This window comes from Lepisma saccharinum, chromosome 7 (genome assembly GCF_977018435.1).
Source record: "Lepisma saccharinum chromosome 7, izLepSacc3.1, whole genome shotgun sequence".
Classification (NCBI taxonomy): domain Eukaryota; kingdom Metazoa; phylum Arthropoda; class Insecta; order Zygentoma; family Lepismatidae; genus Lepisma; species Lepisma saccharinum.
Genome location: NC_139235.1, coordinates 62,047,347 through 62,074,955, shown reverse-complemented (window position 1 = coordinate 62,074,955; position 27,609 = coordinate 62,047,347). Strand labels below are relative to the sequence as shown.

Here is a 27,609-nt window from a genome sequence, read left to right as displayed (position 1 = left end):
AGAGTGAATGAGTGAGAGTTTGAGGAGGCTTTGTAAACAGTTGTTGATTGCAATATTTTTTTTTGTTGTTACAATATATATATTCACTTTTTACCGTTCGTCAGTGTTGTTATTTAACGTTTTTTCAGGTACCAGATATTATGCTATTAGTGTGTTATGAATCTACATATCAAAGGTAAACAAAACAGTGTAACATTTCAAGGTACTTATCTCCGTCTCGCAATAGTACGACAATAAACGACCGTCTCAGTACCGAACTTAAAAACCTGGACCGTAGGAGTCACGACCGGTTTCCCGTACACATAACGACGTTTGGCCCCGTGCCGGGGTATGAATGACACGTCATTTCGGGGACCGTGAGTGCACTCGTTACACTTAAATACTACTATTTTGAACTTTTCTAAAGATATTGATACATTTTTCTGATTCAACCATTCGTTAAATTCTATTAATTTATATTCAGACATTGAAAAATCTTTGAAGTTATTGTTTGAGTCTAAATATATACATACATCATCAGCATATTGTAGAAACTGAAATGGGGAATCTATTATTGTTTTAATATCTGATAAATAAACATTAAATAATAATGGGCTAAGAGGACTTCCCTGTGGTAGTCCTTATCCAATATATTTTGGACCTACCATTTCTGAACCAAAATGAAAATAGAGTTGTCTTTTAGATAACAATTTCCATGTCAATATGAGTATACAATGTGGCACTTTTAGTAATTGTAATTGTCTCAATAGAACAGTAATATCTACGTTGTCGTATGCACTTTGAATATCAATAAAGGCTGAAAGTACTGATTGGTTTCTTTTAATAACGATATAAATATGAGAAGATAATGTTACTAATGCATCCTGGTTTCCATAACCTTTACGAAATCCCATTTGTCTGGGAGAAAATACCTTTTGACCTTCCATAAACCACTCTAATCTTTCTAATAAAAGGTTCTCGAAAATTTTGCCAATACGGAACTAAGAGCTATTGGGCGATATGACTGACCCAACAAAGGGCTTTTTCCTGGTTTTAGAATTGGCATAATAATTTGAGAGGTCCATGCAACGGGAATTTTACCCGATAGGAATATTTGATTGTAAATTTTACATAACATGCTTAGTGCATTCTGTGAAAGATTTCGTACCATAGAATACGTAATTCCATCAATGCCAGGAGCAGAATCTTTAGACCCTTGAAGAATTGCATGAATTTCATTTACAGTGATAGAGGATGTGAACCCCTTTGAGTATTTTGATGTAGTTGAGAACGTGTAGAATATATTAGGAAGTTCACAGGCTGATGTAAAGGGTGTAGGAATTACTTTATTAATAAAATCGGTTTTCCATTCAGTGGACAAAGGTAAAGTCCGACTTACATGTGCTTTTCTAAGTGATCTGAACTTGCGCCATATAACGTCTAATTTTGTGTTAGGGTTTATTTCTTCGCAATATTTTTGCCATGAATATCTCTTAGCCTTTATACGAGTACATATACTTTTCTAGATTTTGCAGTAGCTCGTTTTAAATTTATCAAAGTTGCAGGTGAAGGAGCACTTACAAATTGTTTCAATGCTTGTAATCGCTTCCTTTTTGCTTGAAAACATTCTTCATTCCACCAATCTATTTTAGGAAAATTTCGATCATATTGCGGTTTTAGACGGGGACAGGCATAATCCATAACTTGAGTTATTATATCCACATTTTTTTCATATTGTACAGTATATTGGTTTTGATATTCTTTAGCTGAAAATGTTAAGTCTAAAACGGAATTATATTTCATCCAATCTGCCCTCTTTACGCTCCACTTACGAATTGTTTTTTGTTTTATTAATTTTGGAAATTTTTGAGATGATGTTAGCGTGATGAAACATGGAAAATGATCACTAGTTCGTAAATCAAAGTCTATTTCCCACACAAAATTAAAACACTGATTATCAGATATTAAAGTTAGATCAATAGAGGACATATTGTTTCCATTTGGTGGAACATGTGTTGGAGATCCATCATTTATAACTGTCAAGTTATTATAATCCATCCAATCTTCAACTGTCTTTCCAAAAGTATCAATTCTATGATCACCCCACAATGTATTATGACAATTAAAATCTCCTGTTATGATAAAGGGATGTTGAAAGCCAGATAAAAGATAATTTAGATAGAGCTCTGTATTTGTTGCGAAGTATAATGAGATAGAATATACAAGAAAATAATATTATAGAGTAAGTTGTTTAACTGAATTTGTATACCGACCACTTCTACATTATATTTGGAAAATAAATCATGTATTGAATTAAACTGGATTTGTTGAAATGGTACACTTTCACGAACAAAAATTCCCACACCCTTATTTCCCACATTATAATCATTCAATATACTATGATAGTGAGCAATATGAATATTTTCTGATTTTAAACCCCATACCTCACTAACGCAAATAATTATCGGGCGACACTCATCTATTAATTTAATTAATTGAAGTTTCCTTGCAGAAAAGGATCTTAAATTCCATTGTATTACACTGTGCGACAATGAAAATTGCCGAAGAACAAAAACGTGTGATTCCTATGGAGTTCAGTGGCCTGATGACGATAGTGAAAACAGTTTTTCGCTATCATCTAAACTTTTCTCTGGAAATACAATTTTATCAGCGCACGACTGCATGTTATTGTTGTCGCGGCGCTTATCAGCACAGCCTGTTACAAGGGCTCGACGGTGCATAGGGGAGGGGGTGGAGAGGGAAGGGATAGATAGCCACTTGGTTGAGGTATAGTGGAGTTGTAGTTATTTGCATCAGTCTGTTGCTAGTGGGATCACTCAGTGTCTTTTCCTGCAGTGCGTGTCGTGCAAAACCCCTAACGTGAAGAATACTGTTTGTGCGCGTTCGCGTGTTTCTTGTGTTCAGCGATGTCTGAGAAGTGTGTTAATTCGCCAAACATTTTCTGTTATGTGTGTGGCGAGTTTACGACGAAGTCCCAGAGACATCCCATTTCCCCGCTCGTCAAAGGGGCGTACGAGTTGTATTTTGAATCAAAGGTAGATGAGGGTAAGTGTTGGTCACCACAGAACTGTTTCTCACGTTGCTCCCGCTATTCAAGAGGATGGTTGCGTGGAACCCACCCATCTATGCCATTTGCCGTACCACAGTTGTGGTGGTAAACTAGAGACCACATAACAGATTGCTACTTTTGTTTAACGAATGTAACAGGAATCTCAAGTAAATCAAAACAAACAGTTTCATATCCAAATTTGGAATCTGCAATGCGCCCAGTTCCGCATTCTGATTCTCTCCCAGTTCCAAAACCACCAGCGGAATGGACACTGGAAGATGAAAAAGACGATGGTAGTGACAAACCAATAGATCACGGAGATCTTGATTACACGCCATCTAAATCACAGCCTCAACCACAGCCATTGTTACAGGCAGAATTGAATGATCTTAGAGGCATGATTCTTGGAGCACGTTCAGCTGGAGCCACGGTGACTGAAACTGCAACCTTGTGGGGTGTGCAAGGAGCACAGTATCAGCCGTTATGACAGCGTACACAACACAAGGTAAGATGGTATCTTCAAAGCACAACACTGGACGAAAGACAAAGCTTCCTGCTCGGGATAGGAGGGTGTTGAAGGGCATAGTGGCCCGAAAGCACAAGCAATCGTTATCTGAGATAACATCTGAAATGAACAGGCATTTCCAGGACCCCATTTCAACCAAAACTGTCAAAAGGGAACTCCATGCTGCAAACATTCATGGCAGAGTGGCAATTCGTAAGCCGTTGGTGACATCACGTAATGCTGTCAACCGACGCCAATGGTGCAGAGCTCACAGAAGTTGGTTCCCACAGCAGTGGCAACAAGTCATCTGGTCTGATGAATCAACATTCACGTTATTTCAGACCACCGGGTGCGTTTATGTGTGGAGAACGCCCCGAGATGCGTTTCATCCTGACTGCCTCTTGCAGACTGTGAAGCATGGAGGTGGGTCCATTATGGTATGGGGTGCGATATCTTGGCACGGTGTGAGGCCACTTGTTTTTCTGCATGGGAAGATCAACGCCAATCACTATCGGAGCATTCTGGGGGATCATCTCTATCCTTTTGTCCAGACTTTATTTCCTGGGGAGCAGCCACTTTTTCAAGACAACACTCCTATCTACACTGCTGGGTCTGTCCAAACATGGTTCGAACAACATGACGATGAAGTAGGACATATTGAATGGCCCCCACAGTCTCCTGACTTGTAAATTATAGAACATTTGTGGGAATATTTGGAGTCCAAACTGCATGCTCGAAGTCTACCTCCAGCCACACTTTCGGAATTGGAGACTGCTCTGGAGGAAGAATGGCTCCACATTCCCTTAAACATTGTGCATGACCTCTATGCATCCATCCCACGTCACATACAAAGTGTACTTCAGTCACAGGGTGGACCAACCTCATATTAATAAAGATTTTCTCTAATTTCACAGGTGTTCGTATTATTTTGTCCCCCATCTGTACTCTGGCAGCTCTATCCAGCCACGAAGTTATTTTGTGTGGGGATTTTAATATGCACATAAAGTGGAATAATCCTGTAAATGGCATACCAACCACTGGAGACGAAGACTGGTTCATAGACAATTTTATTCATGGACTAGGTCTTCTTCATCACAATATGCACAACACCAGAAAGGACAAAAACCTTGATTACATTCTCTCCTCTTTTGAAAACTGTGAGGTCACACCCTCGTTGAATTTCGTTCAGTCAGACCACGAGTCGCTTTGTGCTATTTTCGAAATTCCAGTGAAAGCGCGAAGCTCCCCTTCTGCACCCCCCAGGCATAAGACTCCTTTGTGGAAGAAAACGCCATGCGACACCGTCTGTCGAGCCACTGACCTTTTCAATTGGAACCTGCTCTCCGAAGGGACCGTGACCGAGGCTGTTGAACTGTTTACGGACGTGATTCATGCCCTAATTCAGGACTATGTGCCACATAAAACAATGAAAGGAAAAAAGTTCCCCCCTTGGTTTGATAAAGAGTTGCAGCATCTGTTACTTAACAAAAAGAGAGCATGGCAACTGTGGAAATTTTTCCCCAATCCCCACACACACACAACACTTTCAAAGCACTTCGAAAGCATAGTAAAGACCTTATGAAACAGAAATACACCGAATATGTCAACACAGTCACAAACGAACTCCTTACTAATTCAAAGAGATTCTGGACATTAATAAATTCACGAAGACAAGCCAAGCGCATCCCTTTAGAAGTAACACACAATGATATTTCAGCTGTTGGTAATGATAGAGCTGAACTATTCAATCTAACATTTCAAAATAATTTTGTTTCAAATGATGTCTTAGATCACCCGCCTATCAAATCTATCTGCTCTCACTATCTTTCTACCGTCTTTACAGAACCAGGTGAAGTCTTGCACTTCCTTACCTCCTTTTCTTCTCACCGAGCATCTGGACCAGACAACATTCCTACTATTTTCCTTAAAAAAACAGCTCACTCACTAGCTACTCCTCTTGCAATGTTATACAATAGGTGCTTCTCTGAAGGCTGCTTTCCCACTCAATGGAAGAAAGCAAATATCATTCCTATTTTTAAATCTGGAAATGCTAACGATACTACATGTTATAGGCCCATTTCTCTCCTTTCCACACTTGCTATTGTCTGTGAAAAGATTCTGAAAAAAAGACTTCTGAAATTCACATCCCCTTACATTAACCCAGCACAACACGGCTTTCTTCCAAATTCTTCATGCCTTACCAATCTGTCTTGTATGCAATCCTGTGCCATAAACGCAATTACTAATCGTAATCAGTTAGATGTTGTTTACTTTGATCTGTCCAAAGCTTTTCATTCAGTGGATCACCACTATTTACTGCTTATCTAACAGATTTAACATCACTGGAAACACGTTAAAATTAGTGAAAGACTATCTAAGAAATAGACAACAACGCGTTATACTTCCTGGAACTCACTCTAACTGGCTTCCTGTTATATCTGGTGTGCCGCAAGGAAGCGTTCTTGGCCCTCTGTTATTTGTATTATATCTGGATGATCTCACAGACCTCTTTAATTCCCCCATCTCAAGCACAATTCTAATGTTCGCTGATGATTGCAAGATTATGAGAGAAATAAAACAGCCATCAGACATGCAAATTCTCCAAAATGACATAACAGATTCTCTGAATGGTGTAAGCGATGGAAACTGTCCACAAACCCTTCTAAATGCTCATACATAACAATTTCATTGAAACAAAACATTCTTGAAGGTAATTATACACTCACCGACCTCCCTCTAGCAAAAGAAGCACAACACCGAGATCTAGGTATCCTCATAGACTCTAAACTAACTTTCGATAATCACATATCAACCATCACAAAAAAGGCAATGCGTATGCTAGGCCTACTTTACAGATTCACCGAAATCAATAACCCGAAAGCACTTTCCATTTACTTCAAGATATTTGTGTCCCCCATTCTAGAATATTGTTCACCAATCTGGAACATGGCTGCCCATTCTCATACCTCCAAGATCGACAGTGTTCTCAGCTCTTTCCTCTCCATCGTTCGATATAGAGTGCCTGCCCTAAGACACCTGCCTAAGAGAGATCTGCTTGTAAAACTGCATATTAATACTCCAGAAACTCGTAGATACATTGCAGATATGAAATTGCTATATAAGATTATAAATGGAAACTTAAGATGCAGCATCCCACTCCACGAACTCTCACTCAGAGTGCCTAGACATAAAACACGGAGCAAGGAAACTTTCCACACTACAACTCCGAGGCTTACACTCATACAACGATCACTATTCCATAGGCTACCGAATCAGTTCAATATAATCTCAAACCAAATAGATATATTCACTTCATATTCATTTTTTATCAGCAACATAGAAAAAATTGTACATAAGTAATGCTTTTGTGAAACTGATCTTTTTACGTTGGTACTTTTTTTTGGCTTGTTTTATTTTTGTGAATTTTATGTTATCCGTTCTTTTGTTTTTAATCTTAGTCTATTGTTTTATTGTTGTTTCTTTCTGGTTTAAAATGGCTTCTGCTGTACTGGAAATTTCAATAAATAAATAAATATACTCGCTTATCCCCATGGAGAAAATACCTTGCTGGCCCTCTCCCTAGAAAAAATCTGCCCTTCCTTGCTCACGTCTAAGATGAGTGATGATAAGATGAAATTTTTGACGAGACACTCACAAAGAACACATGCCGGGATCGAACCGGGGACCCCTGGCGTCGTGACGCTGTATGATAACCCACTCTGCCACGGAGGTCGGCCAATGGAAAGTTGTTAAATTGTTTGCATGTTTCATTACACGGTAATAAGCGGGCCTGTTCCGAACAAGCAAGTTCTACACTTAGTTACGTAACATTTGGTATTGTGGATCAAGACGTGTACCCAGAACTTATTTTCTCTTGCTAAGGAGAAACCGGCCTTGACTGTCAGGCTCTTATAAGCTAGCGACACGTCTGCGCGACCATTTTGCCCGACATGTTCGGGGATCCAAATAGGTTGAACGTAACATCCAGGCACAATGCGGAGTCCAAGACTGACATATCCCGTCAGGTTTCTACATCTTCTACACTTTCAGAATGTAACAGCAAAGAACAAGCGAACAGCGAAAGTGGTTCTAAAGATCAATCCGATTTCAAGTTCACAGAAGATTGCAGGAAGCAGGATAAGTCCACAATTGAGCTTGTGACTAATAGCAAACTTGAAAGTGCAATCCCGAAGAAAAGGTATGTTTAGCTTTTTTTTGCTATAACTAGCGATCTCTCAAATAAGGTAAGTGTGAAATTGTTGTACATTATGTTTTATCCTGAAGTCCTGGAAAAACCTGCAGTACACACGAATTTTTCGGAGTGGTTAGCTGGAATTGTAAAGGTGGACAATACATAGCTTCTTTCTACTGGGTGGATAAAATATTTCGTGTTTTGCAGCATTTCACTCTATTAAAATTTTACTCAGAGACAAGAATGGTAATCGGAGATTTGCATTTACACTTCTTTACTGTTTTCATTTGAAAATTGTGATTTTGTCAAAATTTCAGGAAGGGCTGTAGTCCCATCAGCTCTCCCTGCGTACGCCAGTGACCCTTTGTGAAGTTATCCAAGTGTCAAACTATTTTCAACATACTCCTTGGACTTTATCTTGCAGACTAACAAGGTTCTAGCGTCTGCAAACAGGATACTCGTCTCCGTCTGTTGAAATTGTGTTGTGTCATTCACATGAGTTTGTTTTGTAATCGAGGGGTCCCGGGTTCGATACCCGGTGGAGGCACAAGTGGTTCGGATCCCACTTTAAACTGTAGGTCCAGTCCCGATTAGCCTTACTGTGCATAAAGTGGACTTAAAACACCAACTCAAAAAAAAACAAAAAAACATGAGTTTGTTATTGTCCCTTCATGCATCTCATCGCATCACGATTCATTTCCATCGCCAAACGTGCCTGACAAACGTCGTAATATAAGTTAATTCAATCAATTAATCCTGTTAAAACCTAGGATAACAGAAAATATGCAGATTTTTTAATAAGTATTGACTACTGAATAGAATCAAAATGAACTATTTAGTTAATATTAAACAATGCACATAGGAAATTCATAAATTTACGTATTTATAAACCGTGCTGAAGTTTGTGTTAATGAATATCACATGGCGTAGGTGTTTAAAAATTCAGAAGATGATAAGATAGAGCATAAGCATCAATATGCAGTTTATTATAGATTTGAACTGATTGGTTTTACTTCGCACTTCTGCAACTTTTGGCTAATCGAAAAGGTGAGGATCAGTGATATGATGACACTCAGAAATGCACACTCACAAAAAACACCCATGCACACGTCGGGATTCGAACTCGGAACCTCTGCTCTCGGAGCGCGTGTGCTAACCACTCCGCCACGGAGGCCGGCTTATAGATGTGAAGACTTACAACAGGGAGAAACATTTAACTGGAAGAGCAAAGGATGACACGTCAGGAGCTACCAACCCCTTAACCCGAAATTCAAGTGCCATCTGGCTTTGTCCCGGGTCCGATATTGTCTCATGCTTGACTCACACGAGGCTAGATCTTCTGCTGGGTTTTCCAGTTGGACATGGACATGTTGTGTAGTACTTGCTCACCTGTTAGTTTCCGTACTTGTCGGTATACTTTTGTTCCCACAAGGCATTGCACAGACCAGACAAGCTAAAAAGATGGATGAACCCTTTGAAAAACGATGCAGGAGAATTGCTATTGCTGTTATTATTTAAAATTAAAATTAAAAAAATGAAAAGAAAAGTGTGGGCTTGAAAGAAAATATGATAAACAAAGTGTATTCAACAAGCTTTTAATCATACATGAGATTCGTAGTATTCATTCACAATAGAAATATCCTCTTCAACTAAATATGTCAAACTGTACACTGGTCATAATAATGATTTTCGTTATCAGCTATTCACATTTGTCGTGTAGAAACTTGGATAAATTCCTAAATATTAATGAACACGAACGTATAACATATTTGTTCTTTTTCTTTCATCAGAGCGAACCAAAACAAACACTCGGGAAATACAGGCAAAAAACTTTCCCTTGTCAAACTCACAGATTATCTTCGCATGCCCAAACTTCGTTCTGATTGGCTGATCCACAGAATCCAGTTGAGGAAAGCCAGTAGCAATTAGAACATGTCCTATTCCTCCAAACCAATCAAGCAGCCATCACATCCGGGCAGGTAGCCAGTTCAGCGCCAACTAACTAAATTCTGTGGAACAGCCAATCAGAGCGAAGTGTGGGCATGTGAAGATAATCTGTGATTTTGCAAAGTTGAGTTTTCTGTCTGTGGTTTACGAGTGTTGGCTGTTTTCGTTAGTTTCTCGATAAAAAAAGGAAAGATATGACGTGCAGTGCATTCGTCTTCCGTTCATTAATATTTAGGTATTTACGCAAAGCGATGAGATGTGTACGTGACAAATAAAATTAGCCGAAAATGAAAATCCTTATTATTACAAGTGTATTAAATTAAATGTTTGATTTTTTAAAAAATTGTGAATGAATCCTGCGAATCTCATGTATGAATATTGAATATGCATACCCGAGTTAATTAAAAAGCTTGTTCGGTACGCATAGATTACTATATTTTTTTCGAGCAAATCTCTAGTTCATAATTTTCTTTTTAATTTTATTAAAAGCACAAAGCAGTAATTCTCCTACAACATTCTTCAAATTGCTCGTCCATCTTTACAGATTGTCTGCTCTGCGCAATGCCTTATGGGAACAAAAGTCTATCGACAAGTACGGTAACAAGTATCGTGTGAGGCGAAAACTAGCAAATGGGTAGCCAGTCAAGCGCCAACTAGGGCATTCCTACTGGAAATCCAGTTCCGTGTGATTCAGTCTTTAGTCTGCAGTAATGTGCGGTTTTCATTTCAAGTTTTCTCCTTTTACCTTTCCAGGCAAGAACTTCTCAATTTTAATGGTTGGGGTTACAAGGATTCCGGCTTCCAAGTAAATGAGAAGGAAGGATTCATACAATTTGTGGGAGACAGGTGAGTTAAACTGAGTACGTCACTGCATTACTCGTGCTGTTATTTGGTTGATGCTACTCCAAACTGACGACCGTTATACAGTGTCTCTCAAACGTTTTAGGACAACGACATTTTAAACTAGGCAACACAATTTACACAAGGCGTTGTTGGGGTGCGTGTAGAGTTAGGCTCAATTTCAGGGTTGCCACATGCACAATAGATATTTGTGAAATACGCGAAAGAAATGAAAAGAAGTATTTTTGTATAAAATTATTAAAAATATCAAATATATCGCAAATGACGAATTTCTTTCTGAAAGAAAAGAAACTTGGTTTTCTAGTATTTCATCGCTGATGAGCCTAAGGAAAGGATAAGAGGTTAGAGGAAACGAAAGACGACAAAGGAGAGGAGAAAGAGAAAGCGAAAGGCGAAGAGGAAAAGGAGAGGAGAGAAGAAAGAGAGAATAGACGAGGAGAGGAGAAGTAGTGAGAAGAAAGGAAAAATCGAGGAGAAATGAGGAAAATGGAGCAAAGAAGAGAGGAGGAAACGGAGAGGAGAGGAGAGGAGAGGAGAGAAGGAGACGAGAAGAGGGGAGTGGAGAGTAGAGTAAAAGACAGTAAAAGGGAAGAATGAAAAGAAGAGGAGAAGAGTGCAGTGGAGTCGGAAATCTAAGACAGGAAAGGAGATAAGAGGAGTGGAGAAGAGTGAGATGGAGACAAGATGCGAGAAAAATAGAGAAGGTGATATGAGATAAAAGCAGAGGAGGAGGGGAGAGAAGAATAAGAAGGAGAAGAGAAAATAGAAGAGAATGGAAACGAAAGGAGAGAAGAGGTAGTTGGAGAAAATATCGTCTCGGCGTCAAGAATTGATGCATTGATCAAATTATCGACATGAAACAAAACACTCAATAACGTTTTGAAACATATTGGAGAATGTATTAGATCGGTGCCATATGCCTTTTGGCTGAATTCAAAGCAAGATGAAATCTTTCACGTAAGATCATTGATTTTACCTGCGATTATACCACTAAAAACATGAATGTTATTTTAACATTTATAAGAATTATCCAATTTTTCTCGACTTCTCGGTTCGTTGAAATGAAGATGTTGTAATTTAATATTTCCCCATCGTTAATTCCAAACTGAATCATTCGGTTTCACACAGCGTGGACAATGAACACAATGGGATATGTCTAAAACTTACGAAAATTTTCTGCCACCGGCGGGGTTTGAACCTACGACCATCAGATTGACAATCCTTAACAGTAACCATTACCCTGCAAGCTGTCGCTCCTGAAAATAAGACCAACGTGCAATGTAGATGCAACTCTCCTACATGTAATGTGCAAAGAAAACTTGTTTGTAACAAAGAAAACAAAGGTAGAACGAATCGGCGAATACATTTAACGTAGAATTGCACATATTGAAAACTTTTCATTCGATATTTGCGGAGGTATCCTTGCATTGATCTCGAGTGGGAAAAGGGATAAAATTAGTATATCCTGAATTGCCACAAATATAAAGAGTTATTACATTAATATTTGTCAATGTCTTTAAACGAGTACAAAATTATCGTTAGAGTATCATAATTTATGATGTTATACATGAAAATATCCCTTTGAACGTGTGTCAATTCATTTATTTGTTGTTTTTTTTTATATTCTTTCCAGATGCAGAATAATGTAGCCACTTTACACTGCTATTACAAATAATGTTACAATGCTCTTTTTTAATAGAAGGAGAAATATGTTTTCTAGTATGGAGGATCGAACCTGAGACCGCAATCAATGCTTTGAAGAACTCTAACGAATACACTACGCCCTTCGTTTCCCTTGTAGCAACAATTCTTAATCATTCTCTCGCCTCAATAAACGTTATCCTGCAAAAGAAAAGTTCAATACTCTGATATAGCTCTGTACTTCTAGAATTACTTTATACACATGCATTTAACTCTGAATTTCTTTCTGCGTATTAGTATATCTAAGCTTGTGAATAATTTATTTGTAATTTCATAACGGTTACATGAACATTTACGATATAGTTCCTTACAACTTGGAATCTAGTAAATAGATACTTTCAAGTCTTCAAATTAATTTTAGACTACTAGATTTTTCAAGGGAATTGTATATGTGATCCGTTTCCAGTCATTCATTGCTGAAGCAAACGTTTTAAAACTCTGTGGAATTTTCATTCTGAGATAAGTTTCTTTACTTGCTACATGTATGCGAACTACACTCTGTCCCACTTATCTCTGGAGCATGTGAACGAAAACAAGTATCTGAACATCGATGAACACGTGAGAGGAACGGGATTGCGTGGAGGGAGGAAAGCCACTGCAGTTACCAGCCTTCCCAGCAGCGTGCACTGTTTCGCTCTGTCCAGTCGACCCCTCCTTTCCATCCTTCTCCCCTTCTTTTCTGCTATGCGCGGCTTTGCTCCAGAGATGATGGGACAGGACACAATTAATTGTTCTCGCAAAACGTATCTCTGTGTGCCACACATTTCATTCTTACTCACATGAAAAAATGTCAATTTGCATTCAGGGCTAGTTTAACAGTTACAAACTCTTTTGTCCTCGATGAGAAGTTTAGTATAAATAGGCATTTTGTTTATAATTTTGAAATTGAGGTCTAAGGTTAAAATCCTCACATTTAGGGCTTTAACTCGTAATCTAAGAGGTTTGAAGATCCGTCCTCTTCTTTGTGCGTGACCTTTTTTATTTCTTTCTCTGTTCATTATTCATCCTCATCGTCGCGATTAGCTTATACTGTGCTGTCTAAGGCGCTGTGCTTTTGACTCCGATTGCGGAACGTCATGGGGTCATGGGTTCGAGTCCGCCTGTGTTCAGTCTTAGGGTTCTCGGCCTGGGTATAGTACCGGTAGCAACCCACCATCGTGAGGAAATTGCTGAGCTACGAGTGAGTAGAGTAATCGGGTCTGGGAATCTCCTATTACGGCTGGGGTTCGACGTGCTGATCCCACGTCACCTCATTACCAGTTTGAAGAACTCCACACCTCTAGGTAGGACTGTGGGAGGGAGATTGGCAGTCGGGAGATAGGTCAAGGCCCTTCGAGGATTGTCTAGCCATGGGTTATTATTATTATTATTATTATTATTAAAATAAGAAAATACAAGAGAATGAAGAAAAATATATTTTTTTAAATATTTATCTATAATGAAGCAACCATTCAGTTTTATTTTGTTTTTCATGGATCTATTGCCACTACTACGCTGTAATCCCGATAAGTATCTTACGTGTTACAGGATAAAGGACGTGTTACTATTCCAATACTTATTTAATAAGCTTTTTGTATGTCAGGAATTATGACTTAAAAACTTATGCATGTTGAGCTAGTGCCCACCTAGCCGCCTCTGATGAAATCTATCATTCTTCAGATTCTTTTTAAAATTCGACTCTGATCACTTGTAACTTGCTGGGTGCAGACGTTGTGCATCGACGCACAGTGTTTTGCGATAAGAAGCGTCCTTGAATATAGCGTGAGTCACTTTGAACGCGAGCAAGCTACGCTACCAAGCTTGTCTGCCTTTGAAACCAAAGTCATTTTTTCACCGTTTCACGCGATTGCTATTATAGAAGTATATATTCTCTCAAAAGAGCAAGAAAGGAAATTCGACCAATGTTCTCCCGTCGTTTTCTAAACTTAGAATTATAATGAATTTTCAATGCCGCTCGGACAATTTGAACTATTTTGTAATCTCTCTCTCTCTTATATATATATATATATATATATAATTATGGGTCTGACCCCTTTCTCAAAGAAATCCTGGATACGTGCCTGGTCTACGTCAATGACAGAAATGCAAGCAATATTTTTATTTATTTTTAACCCAATTAAAGGAATGTGTAAGAATTTAAAAGAAATTAGAAAGAGTGGAACTATTGTTGCTCTACCTTAAAAATTGTTCTTCGATGAAGAAAAATTAGAAGTATTTAGTACAGCACCTTAACACAATGTCCCACGAGTATCTCTTGACAAACACTGTCAAATGTGATGTGATTTCATGAATAAAATTTTCCCCCTGTCTACGTATAACTTTTCTCACATTTGGCAGTTCGCAAACATTTTTGCAAGCGGTGTAATTATTTCGTCTTACCTTGCGCAACAGCAAATACATTTCATAAGACTGTTCTGGACACGAGACTTGCGTCAGTAAACAAGCATTTCGTCTGTTACAGTATCACAGGAAAAGAACATCGTTCTGCAATGTTCAAGCCTCTAGATATTTTCCATTTCCATTCATAATCTCTAATCACAATAATAAGTTAGAAGAAATAACTCGTATTTTCACAACTACTAATATTCTAGTTTTTCATCATCACATCAAATTATTTCTCGAAGATAGCTACTATTGATTGATTGATTTAGTGTTTTAAGTCCACTTTATGCAAAGTAAGGCTAAATGGGACTGGACCTACAGTTTAAAGTGGGATCCGAACCATTATGTGACTCCACCGGGAATCGAACCCGAGACCGCTTGATTACAAGGCAACGCGGAAAGAATTTACAATAGCGGACCCTTCTGTAATTTCTATGCAACGTCTTATACTCACGAAATAATTAGTCGCGATGATTTATCTCAGTTCAACACGTTTGGGTGAGGTGAAGAAATTGTTCATTAACGTGTAGAAGTTGTAAAATAAGCTTTTCAATTCTCGCAATGACTCTCATACATATACAAGTATGGTAGCCATATTTGTTGATATGAACAATTGACGTTCGCAATTAGTTACGCTGTCTACAGCGTTGCCACACTGTTGATTTCATACTTGGAGAGCATGGAAATGCGTCGAGGATGACGAAGAAGACGACAGTGACAGTGACAATCACGATGTAGAAGAACATGTGGAAAGTGGACTGATTTGATTACAGGTAAGTTTGGCAACAGTGCATCGATCGTAAAATTGCAGAATACGACGATGCCGTCTTCGATGATGAACGTCTCCCGTTAAAGTGCTACGAAAATAAGATTTTTTTATCGGTTCGTTTCCACAATTAGCGCAAAGCCTTCACGGATAGTCCCACTGACAAATCTCGGTAAGATTAGGTTAGGTTAGGTTAGGTAAACATAGTTAAAATTTGGGGTCGTAAAACCATGCACGGGTAGACCCACACACCATTGATGAATAGCCCCACGAACCATTCACGGTGGTTAGATTAGGTTAGGTTAGGCAAGGCAAGCATAATTAAAAATCAGGAATGTATAGCTATTTCTTTTTTTTAAGTATTGGAAACAAAATTTTCCGGTAAATAATGAGCAATCGTGCTGATCGCGGACCACTCAATTTCGCTTATTTTGCAATTTTTACACGTGACCCCCAAATTTTAATTTCAAATTCGTGATTAGGAGGCCTCAATTAGTGAGAGTGCGAAATATTACAAAAATCGGGGAGGGGTCCGGTATTGTAAATTCTGCGCCATCGGGGAGTCTGATAGCTGCTATACTATAAGAAAGCAAGTCAAAATTAAAGTAAAAGTTTAACTACATGTATAACCAACGACATTTACAATATTGGAAGGACAGAATACTTAAAAATTGATGCTTCAACGGAAGGTAAAAGCATGGTGTAGTGGCTAGTATTCTCGATTGGGCTGCTAGCGGTCCTAGGATCGATCCTCCATACGAAGTGTTCTCTTTTTCTCGATTCTCATTTTATTAAACAACGGCATGGCGGTATTATTTGTAATAGAAGTGTATAGTGGCTACATTGTTCTGCATCTGGAATGAATATATAAAAAAACAAATAAATGAATAGGAGAGTTGCATCTACATTGCACGTTGGTCAGCTCCTTCTACTTGTTTTCAGGAGCGACAGCTTGTAGGGTAATGGTTACCGTTAAGGATTGTCAATCTGATGGTCGTAGGTTCAAACCCCTCCGGTGGCAGAAAATTTTCGTAAGGTTTAGGCATATCCCATTGTGTTCATTGTCCACGCTGTGTGAAACCGAATGATTCAGTTTGGAATTAACGATGGGGAAATATTAAATTACATCTTCATTTCAATGAACCAAGAAGTCGAGAAAAATTGGAAAATTTTTATAAATGTTAAAATTACATTCATGTTTTTAGTGGTATAATCGCAGGTAAAATCAATGATCTTACGTGAAAGATTTCATCTTGCTCTGAACTCAGCCAAAAGGCATATGGCACCGATCTAATACATTCTCCAATATGTTTCAAAACGTTATTGAGTGTTTTGTTTCATGTCGATAATTTGATCAATGTATCAATTCTTGACACCGAGACGATATTTTCTCCAACTACCTCTTCTCTCCTTTCGTTTCCATTCTCTTCTATTTTCTCTTCTCCTTCTTATTCTTCTCTCCCCTCCTTCTCCTCTGCTTTTATCTCATATCACCTTCTCTATTTTTCTCGCATCTTGTCTCCATCACATTCTTCTTCACTCCTCTTATCTCCTTTCCTGTCTTAGATTTCCGACTCCACTGCACTCTTCTCCTCTTCTTTTCATTCTTCCCTTTTACTGTCTTTCACTCTACTCTCCACTCCCCTCTTCTCGTCTTCTCCTCTCCTCGATTTTTCCTTTCTTCTCACTACTTCTCCTCTCCTCGTCTATCCTCTCTTTCTTCTCACCTCTACTTTTCCTCTTCTCCTTTCGCTTTCTCTTTCTCCTCTCCTTTGTCGTCTTTCGTTTCCTCTAACCTCTTATCCTTTCCTTATGCTCATCAGCGATGAAATACTAGAAAACCTAGTTTGTTTTCTTTCAGAAAGAAATTCGTCATTTGCGATATATTTGATATTTTTAATAATTTTATACAAAAATACTTCTCTTCATTTCTTTCGCGTATTTCACAAATATCTATTGTGCATGTGGCAACCCTGAAATTAAGCCTAACTCTACACGCAACCCAACAACGACTTGTGTAAATTGTGTTGCCTAGTTTAAAATGTCGTTGTCCTAAAACTTTTGAGAGACACTGCACAAGCTTCATTCATTACATAGCTAGCGGCTTCAGTTACACGAATATTGATTGCATCCTGTTTACCGGCAGACGGCATCTTACTTTCCGTTGCGCTAACCATCGCTCCGCTGGCGACTCGAACGAAATAAGGCACTGTGTATTGAAGAATTACTAATTACTTTCATATGTGTCATTGTGTGTCCGTATACGGTATATATGAAACTAAATAGTCAGGAAGAGAAAAGTAATTTTATATTTGAAATAGCAGCAATAGATATGAATCAATATAATTGTCTTATTGGTCGTGCGACTTACTAAGTGTCGGCGCAAGGACGTATTTAAGGAGGGTCCAGGGGGTTCGTACCCCTCCGAAAGACTAACCAAGTAAAAAATTAAATAATAACAATACTTAATTTATTTGGTACGGCAACTGTTTTTTATACAAATGTTAGCGATCTTAACTACACATAAATCGGATAATGAATACGCATACATGCCTTTCTTTATTTGTTCATGCAATAATAATAATAATAATAATAATAATAATAAATTTACCTATTAACATATCATTATAATTTATTTTTTATTAATATGTTTATTATAAACTTTATTATTGTTATTATTACTTTATATTATTGTTATTACATGTGAGACAGTTGCCGTGGGTTGGCAACATCTGGACTAAAGTTAAATTCAAAATTCTACTTCTAGATATCCCCTGGGAGGAATGTTGCTGCCACATTTTACCCACTGGGTAGAAGACGTGTTTAATTTCACAATAGAAGATTGGAAGATGAGAAGAGAGGAACAGAAGAAGAAGATGGGAAGAAGACAAAGCAACTACCACCCGCCAATAATTCAGAAAGGTATTTAACTTTTCTTGTTCGAGAAGCTAGTCGTGAAATTATTCACGAATTTTCACAAACGGTTTCTAATAAATACGTAGATATCTCTAATATTGGCAACATTGGATTATATTTTCATTTCCTGTGGAAACAAAACGAGGAAAATAGAGCTGGACTACTTTCGGAACATTTCCAGCTGATTCCGCGAATCAAATTAGCAAGCCTACGGACATCCTAGAGCAGGGTTTCTCAAAACCAACATTCAAGCGGTAAATCTAGTAGGAATTCTAGCCTCCTGTGATTCAATCTTTAACATGTATAACGCATAATCATATTTACATTTGATATTTAAATATTAGTCTGATACTTTCTTGTAACATATACTCTGTCCCTGCTATTTCTAAAACAAGGCCATGTACAGCGGTCAGCGGCAGAGAAGGGGGGCGGATAGAGTGGGCAGAGCGAAGCAATACATTCTGCTGGGAAGGCTGGTAACTGCAGTCGCTTTCCCCTCTACACAATCCCATCCCCCCTCACGTGTTCATGGGTGGAGCCGTCGAGCGTCACTACTTGCGCAGAAACTTGTTTTCGTTCGCTTACTCCAGAGATAGTTGGGACAGGGTATCGAGAATTTTACTAGGGATGGCTAAATACGGATAATTATCTATCCAGATTGAAAATATGTGGATATCGGATATTCTCATATCCGAATATCCGAATTGTCCGGATTGTCAGAATATCCAAATTATCCGGATATCAGATATACAAATTATCCTGATAGGATTATCCGAAATGTCTAGATATCCCAATGTGTCCATTATCCGAACAGTTTTATCACTTATCCGTTTTACGGGATATCCACATATTCTTTTATTCGTCATTTTCATATTTCACTGTACGGATTATCTACAAATCCTTCATCAGATCTGTTCTATCCGGATATCCGACTTATCTGGATATCCGAATTTTCAGCTTATTGGAATATCCGAATTATCAGCTTATTGGAATATCCGAATTTTCAGCTTATTGGAATATCCGAATTTTCAGCTTATTAGAATATTCCAGTTTTCAGGATATTAGGATATCCTGATTATCCGAAACGAATATCGGATAATTTGAAGTCCGGATATTCGAATTTTGTGGCCATCCCTAGATTTTACCTGCACTAAAATGAACTCTAACTGTAATTGTGTCTCATTTAGATTTCATGGAGGAGATAAAAGCAAGTGGGACATCGTTCTCTATAGCCGAAGAGGACAGGGTACTGCGAGCGCACGGTCACACGCTCTGGGACATTTATACTCTCCGCACAGGGAACTTTGAGCGGATTCCAGACGTCGTCTTGTGGCCAGGTAAGACCAATCATAAGCGGATCCAGAATTATTTTATGGGAGGGGCACAGAATCATAAGCCCAGAATAAGCATATCGTAGATATAAATTCTGAAATACAGTGTGTGTAGCATTTTATACACATTAAGTGCATCCATACTATGCTATATCAAGTTTTTTTTTGGGGGGGGGAAATAAGTTTCACAAAGTTTGTTTTAGGTTCGCGTTGCGTCCAGGTAAAATAATCGAGACTGGATGGACCTACAGTTTAAAGCAGGATCCAATCCACTGTGCCACGCCGAAAATCGAATCTGGGTCCTGTTGAATACAAGGTGACTGTGTTAGCAGTTTCTTGTGACGTAGTCCTACAGCATTTGTTCTAACGATTTTAAAAAGACAGAATGAAGGTTGAGAATTCACTTAGCGCCCAGAAAATCAAGTTTGGATTAGTCTTTTTGTGCTAAGATGAATTTTAATCTTTGTTTAAATGGAAAAGGATATGATCGAAGGGGCTATTGAAGGATTCTAACATGTGGTGTTCGAATTATTTTTGTTTGTTAATGAAATCATTACTGCGACCAATCACTACGATGTCCGAAAGAAACTCGTGTGCCTCGTCCAATGAACGAGCGGAGGGAAGGGGCGCGCGGGAGGGGGCATGTGTCTGGTCATTCGCGGTCCAGTAGTTCTGCAGTAAACACGACAGCTTTCATCTCGCACCCTTCCCCACCTAGTCTGGCCTTGCCTACACGCTTTCGCCTCTGCGCGTCGCTACTCCAGACATTCCGGAAAAGTTTTTTTTATATATATAGTTATGGTCAGGGGTGAATTTATGAAATTTGGGTCCCTAGCCTATTCTTTATTTTGGACCATGCCGACATTTTTATTATTATTGACAGTTTTGTTATCATGATACTTCACTTCCACTAATTACATGCTTTTGTATTAATAACACTTTTAAACTTTAGGCACATGTGATAAACAATTATTCATTAAACTTCAATAAAACAATGAACTTAGATTTAACAAGAGAACAATCGCCCAAAACTGTTTCCTTTCGGCATTCATGGCAGACTGATTAATAAGACTCACTCAAAGTCAATTTCTTGCAAGACATCAGTATTCGCTGTGAAGGATGCCAAACTAGAAAGATTGCTATCCGACGTGAATTTCTGAGGGAAGTCATCGTCGTCGTCTTCCTTGTTTGGTATACACCGCCTACTAGCGATTTCCTGCCAGAGGTCCTAGTTAAGAGCAGTACACTCTTCTCAAAGAACGCCTACACTTTGGTAGCACTCTTCTTCTTCTGATACCATGTCTCTAAAGTCTAAACACGTGCGTGTTTTGTTATACGAAAGTTTGTTTACATCTCAAGGCTGTATTTGTTTACGTTACGATTTTGTGTTTCCGTGCAAAGCTTGTACGTACAATATCCACATGACGTCAGTCCGTGGTTCGTAAAGCAGAGTCGAAAGGGGCATCGGAAATGGGATATCCACACATTGTAATTGCTTATAAAGAGTATTGCGATGTTGTTGCCGAAGTAGGCATTGGAGAAACAAATGTGTGTTTGATTGTGTAGGTTCTCCAAACTGACAGGAAGTTGCAGGCACTGTTTCAATTCTCTTTAGAACACTGAACAACCGCTCTCCACTGGCATTTGATGGTAAAATACTCACAAAAATTCTTAGAGCCATGTCAAGATTTGGGAAAAGCAACCTTGTTTCATGAAATATGCAAAGACTTGACATGTTTATTTTTGCTATTATCACAATATTAAGGAATTTTAATAGTAGATGGTGTTGGCCACATCTTACTTCTGCCTCTTCAGCGTCTCATTTTTGTGCGGCACCCTTGAATTTTGCTAGCCTAGTGGCAAATCCCCACCCCCCAGTTATAGTTACCATACATACTCTTTTTCCCCTCTCGTGTCCGAGAGAGTTTTCAGACCGAAGGGGCATGCGACACTTGACACTTGAAAATGAATGTAGAGAAATTAATGCAAACTTTTCGTACCACAGTGACACTTAGTGAGCTCTCAGACTGAAGCGACAGGCTGCAAGCCACAAGCGACACGTGCAGTGATGAATTCAGGGGGTGGGTCGTGGGGAAGAATTCCCTCTGTAAGTAGAAAAGTCCCCAGCGAAAATTTCAATAACTTGGCAGAGCATTCGAACAATAGCTAAGGAATTTGGCAACCATGTTCACTTTGCCCTTCTTCAATTCACTTTAATTTAACGACGAACTTACTTTTTCTGGTGTATTCGTAATAATAAGCACTGATTAAGTAAGTCTTCTTTATTATTAAAAGTTCAAATAATGAACTAATTTAAATATTATCCGTTTGATAACTGCTAACTAGTAGAGGAAAAGGTCTAAATATGGTCCCCCCTTTCTATGTTGTCATTTTCGGAGGAAAAAAATTAATATATCAAGCACCTGCCTTTAAAATGCATATCTATGAAATATATATTTAAATGTAATAGCATGCTAAAGTATAGAAGGTCTCCATTTTTTAAAAAAACAAAGCGATTTCCAAAAAATGGTAAAATGATGTATTTAAAATTTGTGGTCTAAATATGGGCTACTAATGGCAATATCACAAAAAGCAATTACATTTTAAAAAACAGTCATTTATCTCTAAAACATTATAATATTCATATTTATGAATAATCTGTTGTTTTGAAAATCACGCGGAATTGGAAAAATCGAAATTAAGAAAAACATCCAAATATTTGTTGAAAATGTGATCTCAACATTAGACCTCATGTCATAGCCCATATTTAGACCATCACGCTATTTTTCTTCTTCAATTTATTTTCGCTCTCTGTGGTACATATTTCACAAACAAATCATGGCATTATAAAAGCCCACATTTGTTTTATGTACCGCTAACATCATAACCTATACAAAACAGATGAGAATTCAGGAAACGCTGAGTTAAAACATACCTGCAAAAAGTTTTCGCATGTCGCAATTCTATAACAGCGTCCAAGGCCGAAACTAACCACCACTTTCTCTTGTGAATTGGCGCCGCAACCTTTGTGCTTGACAGATAACCAGTTCCAATAGCCTCTGCCAGGCTGCAGCACCCAGCAGCGCTGATAACTCCAAAACCCATATTTAGACCTTCTCCTCTAATATACGAGGGCCATTTTTCTTGTAGTGGCAACACTCTTGGTATACGCTTGTCAGTTGTCGATGAGACAAAAGACAATAGGGTCTTGTTTAGTCTTGTACTACGGATCGTGCGTAGGTGTTTGGTGCTGAATAGTACTGTTGTGTGGTAGTTAGAAAAGGTTAAAATGAAGTGTGTATAATACCGCCCTGAACAATGTTCACGCGTGAAGAACAGCGAATATTCATCAAATTTCAGGTTGCACGTGGATACCATGCTTTACCGTATCGTACCAGATAGGCCCAGGCATTTGAAAGTGGTCGTGAATCAGCCACGAGAGAACATGGTGGCGAGCATCCTCGCAGGGCAACAGATTCACACCACCTTGATGCACTTCGTAGATTACTGGAGAATGATCGGCTTTTAACATGTAGTGAATTAGCAAGTGAACTGAAGGTGTTATCCTTGCATATAGTGTCCGACAAGGTGTTACAGTGAATGCAGACTATTACGTCAGTTACCTTCGTGACCATTTGCGCCCTGCTCTTAGGCACAAAAGACCACGTCAACATTGTTCAGGGCGGTATTATACACACATTTTAACGTCTTCTAACTACCACACAACAGTACTATTCAGCACCAAACACCTACGCACGATCCGTAGTACAAGACTAAACAAGACCCGATCGTCTTTTGTTCCATCGATAACTGACAAGCGTGTACCAACAGTGTTGCCACTACAAGGAAAATGGCCCTCGTATAATAAAATTTCATGTTATTGAAACTCAACAATGAACATGTGTAGAGCGGCAGGCTGATGTAATGTGAGGTCCTATTGTTGTAACGAATTTCAACTTCTTGCGGCTATTTTAACGGTTAGTCAGTCAACAATTTGGTGTCGCCTGGTGCTTGTGCTGTCTTACCGAAATTTGCACTTAAAATTTAATTTAATTACACATCAGAGGTGAGGGCAATTTTAAAATATTAGTGTTTTAATCAGAATTAGAATTATATGCTATGGCACCCCCTCCGGGAAGTCTTATTTCCCCAGGAGAAAAGTGGCTGTATTCAGCATTGGATACGAAGAACTTACATGAAGTGGCAAGCGACACGAACCCTTCAGTCTAAAGCAAAACATTCACAGCGCATCGAACGAGGCAACAAGATGCAAAGTATTGAGAAAACGTTAGAGCGACAAGCTTAACGTGCTGCTTCTGTCTCGTCGGTTCGATAGGTTGCATTCATTAGGGCTCGCTTCAAAACTCGCTGAGGTAAAAGAAATTACGGCGTATGCGCAAACAACAGTCCGAAGCGACACGATGGTATTCAGAAAAAAGCCCAGTCCGAGCCACACGCGCAGCTTGTGTCTCTTCGGTTCGAAAGGCATAATTTATTACTGAGTGTGCGCTTCCCAAAGCGACACGTGTATCGTGTTCCTTTGGTCTGAAATCTCGCCACAACCTGCACTTGTCGCTTGCCTATCGTGTCGCCTCGGTCTGTTGGTTTCATATGCACAGTGGATGCCTTGCTACGACTGTATGGAGCTTGTGTACTCTCTCTCTCTCTCTCTCTCTCTGTGTTTTCATCCACTTCGCTGTTTTTCTTTTTCTCAGTTTCTACCTGCCTCCTTCTGTTTATTGCTTCTCCTTCTTTCTCCTTCTTCCTTTTTCCGTCTTTTTAGTTTTTCCCACCTTTCTCTATGTCTCTGCCACGACCATGCCCCACTTAAGCAAAACCCTATAATTCCACTTCTAACAGAAATTAAGCACTTCTTAGAGATATATGATGCATTTTGAACATGCATATCTAATTACACCAAGCTACTTCCCATTTTATTGTAAGTTATAATTCTTGCGCACAGCCATAGCACGTAGGAATTTCTTTCTCTTCGTACGTGTAAACTCAAGGTTAATGCATGTGAATTGTATTTGCAGAATCCCACGCTGAAGTCGTGAAAATCGTAAACCTGGCAAACACATGCAATGTTGCCATAATCCCTTTTGGGGGAGGGACCAGTGTTACCAGAGCCATTGTTTGCCCTCTGAACGAGAGAAGGATGATTATCTCTTTGGATATGTCTCAAATGGTAAGCCCGTGCGAAGGTTAAGGACGGTGATTTGTTTTAATGCAGTTAAGGATTACTTTCGTAATGTGTTGTGTTTATGAGAATTTCGATTCTATCATTACTTAACACGCGGTAGATTTGCATGTAATTTAACCGACCTTGAGATAATTACTTGAGAACGTACACACTTGCATCATCTTGTTTGTTTATTTTCTGGGCTATTTTATTTACTGTTGTCGTAAATTGATACGACAACGAGTGAATAATTTCATGGTGATATACTTTGTATTACAATCTATACATAATGAAATACTGTTGGCAAGGACTTATTTATGGGGAGGTCCAGGGGGGTCCGTAACCCTCCAAAAAACTAATCAAGGCAATATTAAATAAATAAAATAATTGCTGGTCTTGTATAATACGAAGTTACTTTAGGTACGAGGGATTACATTATGATTATAGAGCTTTGCGTTAACAGTGCCTGTGAAAATGTATGCATACTACCACAGACAAACAGATAAAGATATATTTATCTGTGACACTACTTACTAATAAAAATATAGATATAGTAAGGTCCTTCAAGTTTGCGCAAAACGTTGTTTATGCCTATCAATCACTTTGACGAATACGGGGTGGAGGGGGCAGTAGCATTTTGTTCTCCCTCCCAGTGGGCGGTTATGTAGATAATATTTGAAAATGTATAATACCATTATTATGACCCGACGTGTTGAGTGGTCGTCTCACGACCTCGGTGTCGAAGGTCGTAGGTTCGACTCCCGGTTTTGCCACATGTTTGTCCCTTTAACGATTTAACGATTAGCATAATTAAGCAGATATTTTTGTACATGCTCTAAATGTAGCTGCACTTTGGACAATCTTTCTATTACTAATGCCAAAAAAATATTTTATAGAATAGAATCCTGTGGTTGGATAGGAACAATTTCCTAGTTTGTTGTGAAGCTGGGATAATAGGACAAGATTTAAATCGTTGCCTCGAGAAGGAAGGATTCACGACTGGTCACGAACCGGACTCAATTGAATTCTCCAGGTAAGTTAGCTAAACATACAAAAGCGAGTGGGAAAAAATTATCCCCGGCAAAATAAAATTATTTCCATCCCTGCCAGGAATGTTTAATGCCCTCAAAGAAAATGGATTTTAAAACATATCCTACACCATTTCTTAACTGTGTAACAAACAAAATTGAAAAATCATTCTTGTCCATTAATGGTCCAGCCATCAAATATTTCCCTGCATCTTTGTGGATTAAAGACACCCACAATTCTGCAACTGATCAACTTCACCCAGTCCAGACAACAGCAAGCTGATTTCAGCTTAAGTTTTCTTGGCATAGTGCAGACTTGTGGGTAGGTTATACGAACTTGACAATAGAAATATGGTCAAGTTTTCGATGTTCTTACTTCGATAGCTCTTTTATTTGTGTATGAGGGGTTTTCTTAAGCCGGCTTTAGACGAAAGCATTTCCTTTAACAATTTTGCTAGCATAAATGCTATGTAAATGCTTTCAAAAATCTTACAGCAGTTACACGCAAGCATTTCGTGTAAATTTTCGGCTAGTTTTTGCGATTACAATGTATAACATATACAGCACGAAAGACACGTCCAGTTACACCATACCATGTATGCTGAGCGTACGGTGTTTACATTTGAAACAACTAAAATATTCTTCCATACGTGTACAGTAAACGTTGTAATGTATGTATTTAATCAGCGCCATTCTTATCTACCTAAAACCATTTAATACGAAGCGATATTCCTCTCGGATGAATAGTTATCATCGTTTAAAAGTGTGAAGTGATACGTTGTTTACATCTCAAGCGACCGCCATTACATTTGCACTCATGACCATGAGGTCGCTTCTGATTGGTTATGCTACGAAAAATGCTAAGGAAATAGGACGGGTTCTATCCTTCAGAAATGCCATGAAATATGACATGGCATCTGAAATGCCATAAGATTTTTCGGTTTACACGGTAGCATTTTGGTCATGGCACAAATGTTAAGAAAAATGGTAAGGGAAATGCTTTCGTCTTAAGCGGGCCTTAGGTTGTAAATATAGTAGGGTAATGTTATCATAGATTTTATGACCTAGGATAGAACCAATGTTCTAAGGCACTTTGAACCCCTAGGCAATAGTTCAGGTTACTGACTAGTAGCATATATACAAACTTCCATGCCCCCTCAAAGAAAAAAACAACAAAAGACCCTCCCAAAATTATATCACAAATACACCACTGAGTGGGCATCCCCCACCCACAAAACAAAAAGCTTAATCCCCACAGTGGGTACAAGAGATACATTGTAAATACAAGTATACCCATTGTATCATGTCACATCTACAGTGCTGTAGTAGAGGACATACGGCGGTATTGAACTTATTACGGTGAATGCTTCTGGTTCACGTGACCTGTAACATAAAGTTACGAAGGGAGAGGGTATGAACACATGCTGTACGTCAGCATTTTACCGCCGTCATATTGTAGAAACTGTATTGTGTATACAGTTAATTTCAGTCGAAATTTTGCTAGTTAGGTTGGTCTCTTTGTGCAGGTCTTGAGTATTATTAGATATGTCTTTTGTTAACAGAACTAATATAGAGTATCGGATAACCCCATGTGAAAGTTTCAACTATATTATTGTTTCTCTTTCCCACAAAAATTGGCGGCCGACTATAAAGATTATTATCATTCAACGCAAAATAAAGTATAGTTTTTATTTGAGTTTTAAACACGGAGAAAATGGAAAGAAAGAGAATTGTTCTCTTGCTTGTTGC

The 27,609-nt window shown here is 38.6% G+C and overlaps 1 protein-coding gene across 1 annotated transcript in view; it reads left to right on the top strand.

Annotated features, from left to right (window-relative positions):
* Positions 1–7,504: 7,504 nt before the first annotated feature.
* The window catches only part of LOC145990490 (alkylglycerone-phosphate synthase-like), an 80,924-nt gene continuing 60,819 nt past the window's right edge, over positions 7,505–27,609 (top strand). Inside the window, exons 1-6 of the mRNA XM_083126185.1 lie at positions 7,505–7,752; positions 10,447–10,539; positions 18,171–18,325; positions 19,507–19,656; positions 24,687–24,838; positions 25,729–25,865. Coding sequence (XP_082982311.1) covers positions 7,505–7,752; positions 10,447–10,539; positions 18,171–18,325; positions 19,507–19,656; positions 24,687–24,838; positions 25,729–25,865 — 935 coding nt within the window. The remainder of the gene's footprint in view (positions 7,753–10,446; positions 10,540–18,170; positions 18,326–19,506; positions 19,657–24,686; positions 24,839–25,728; positions 25,866–27,609) is intronic.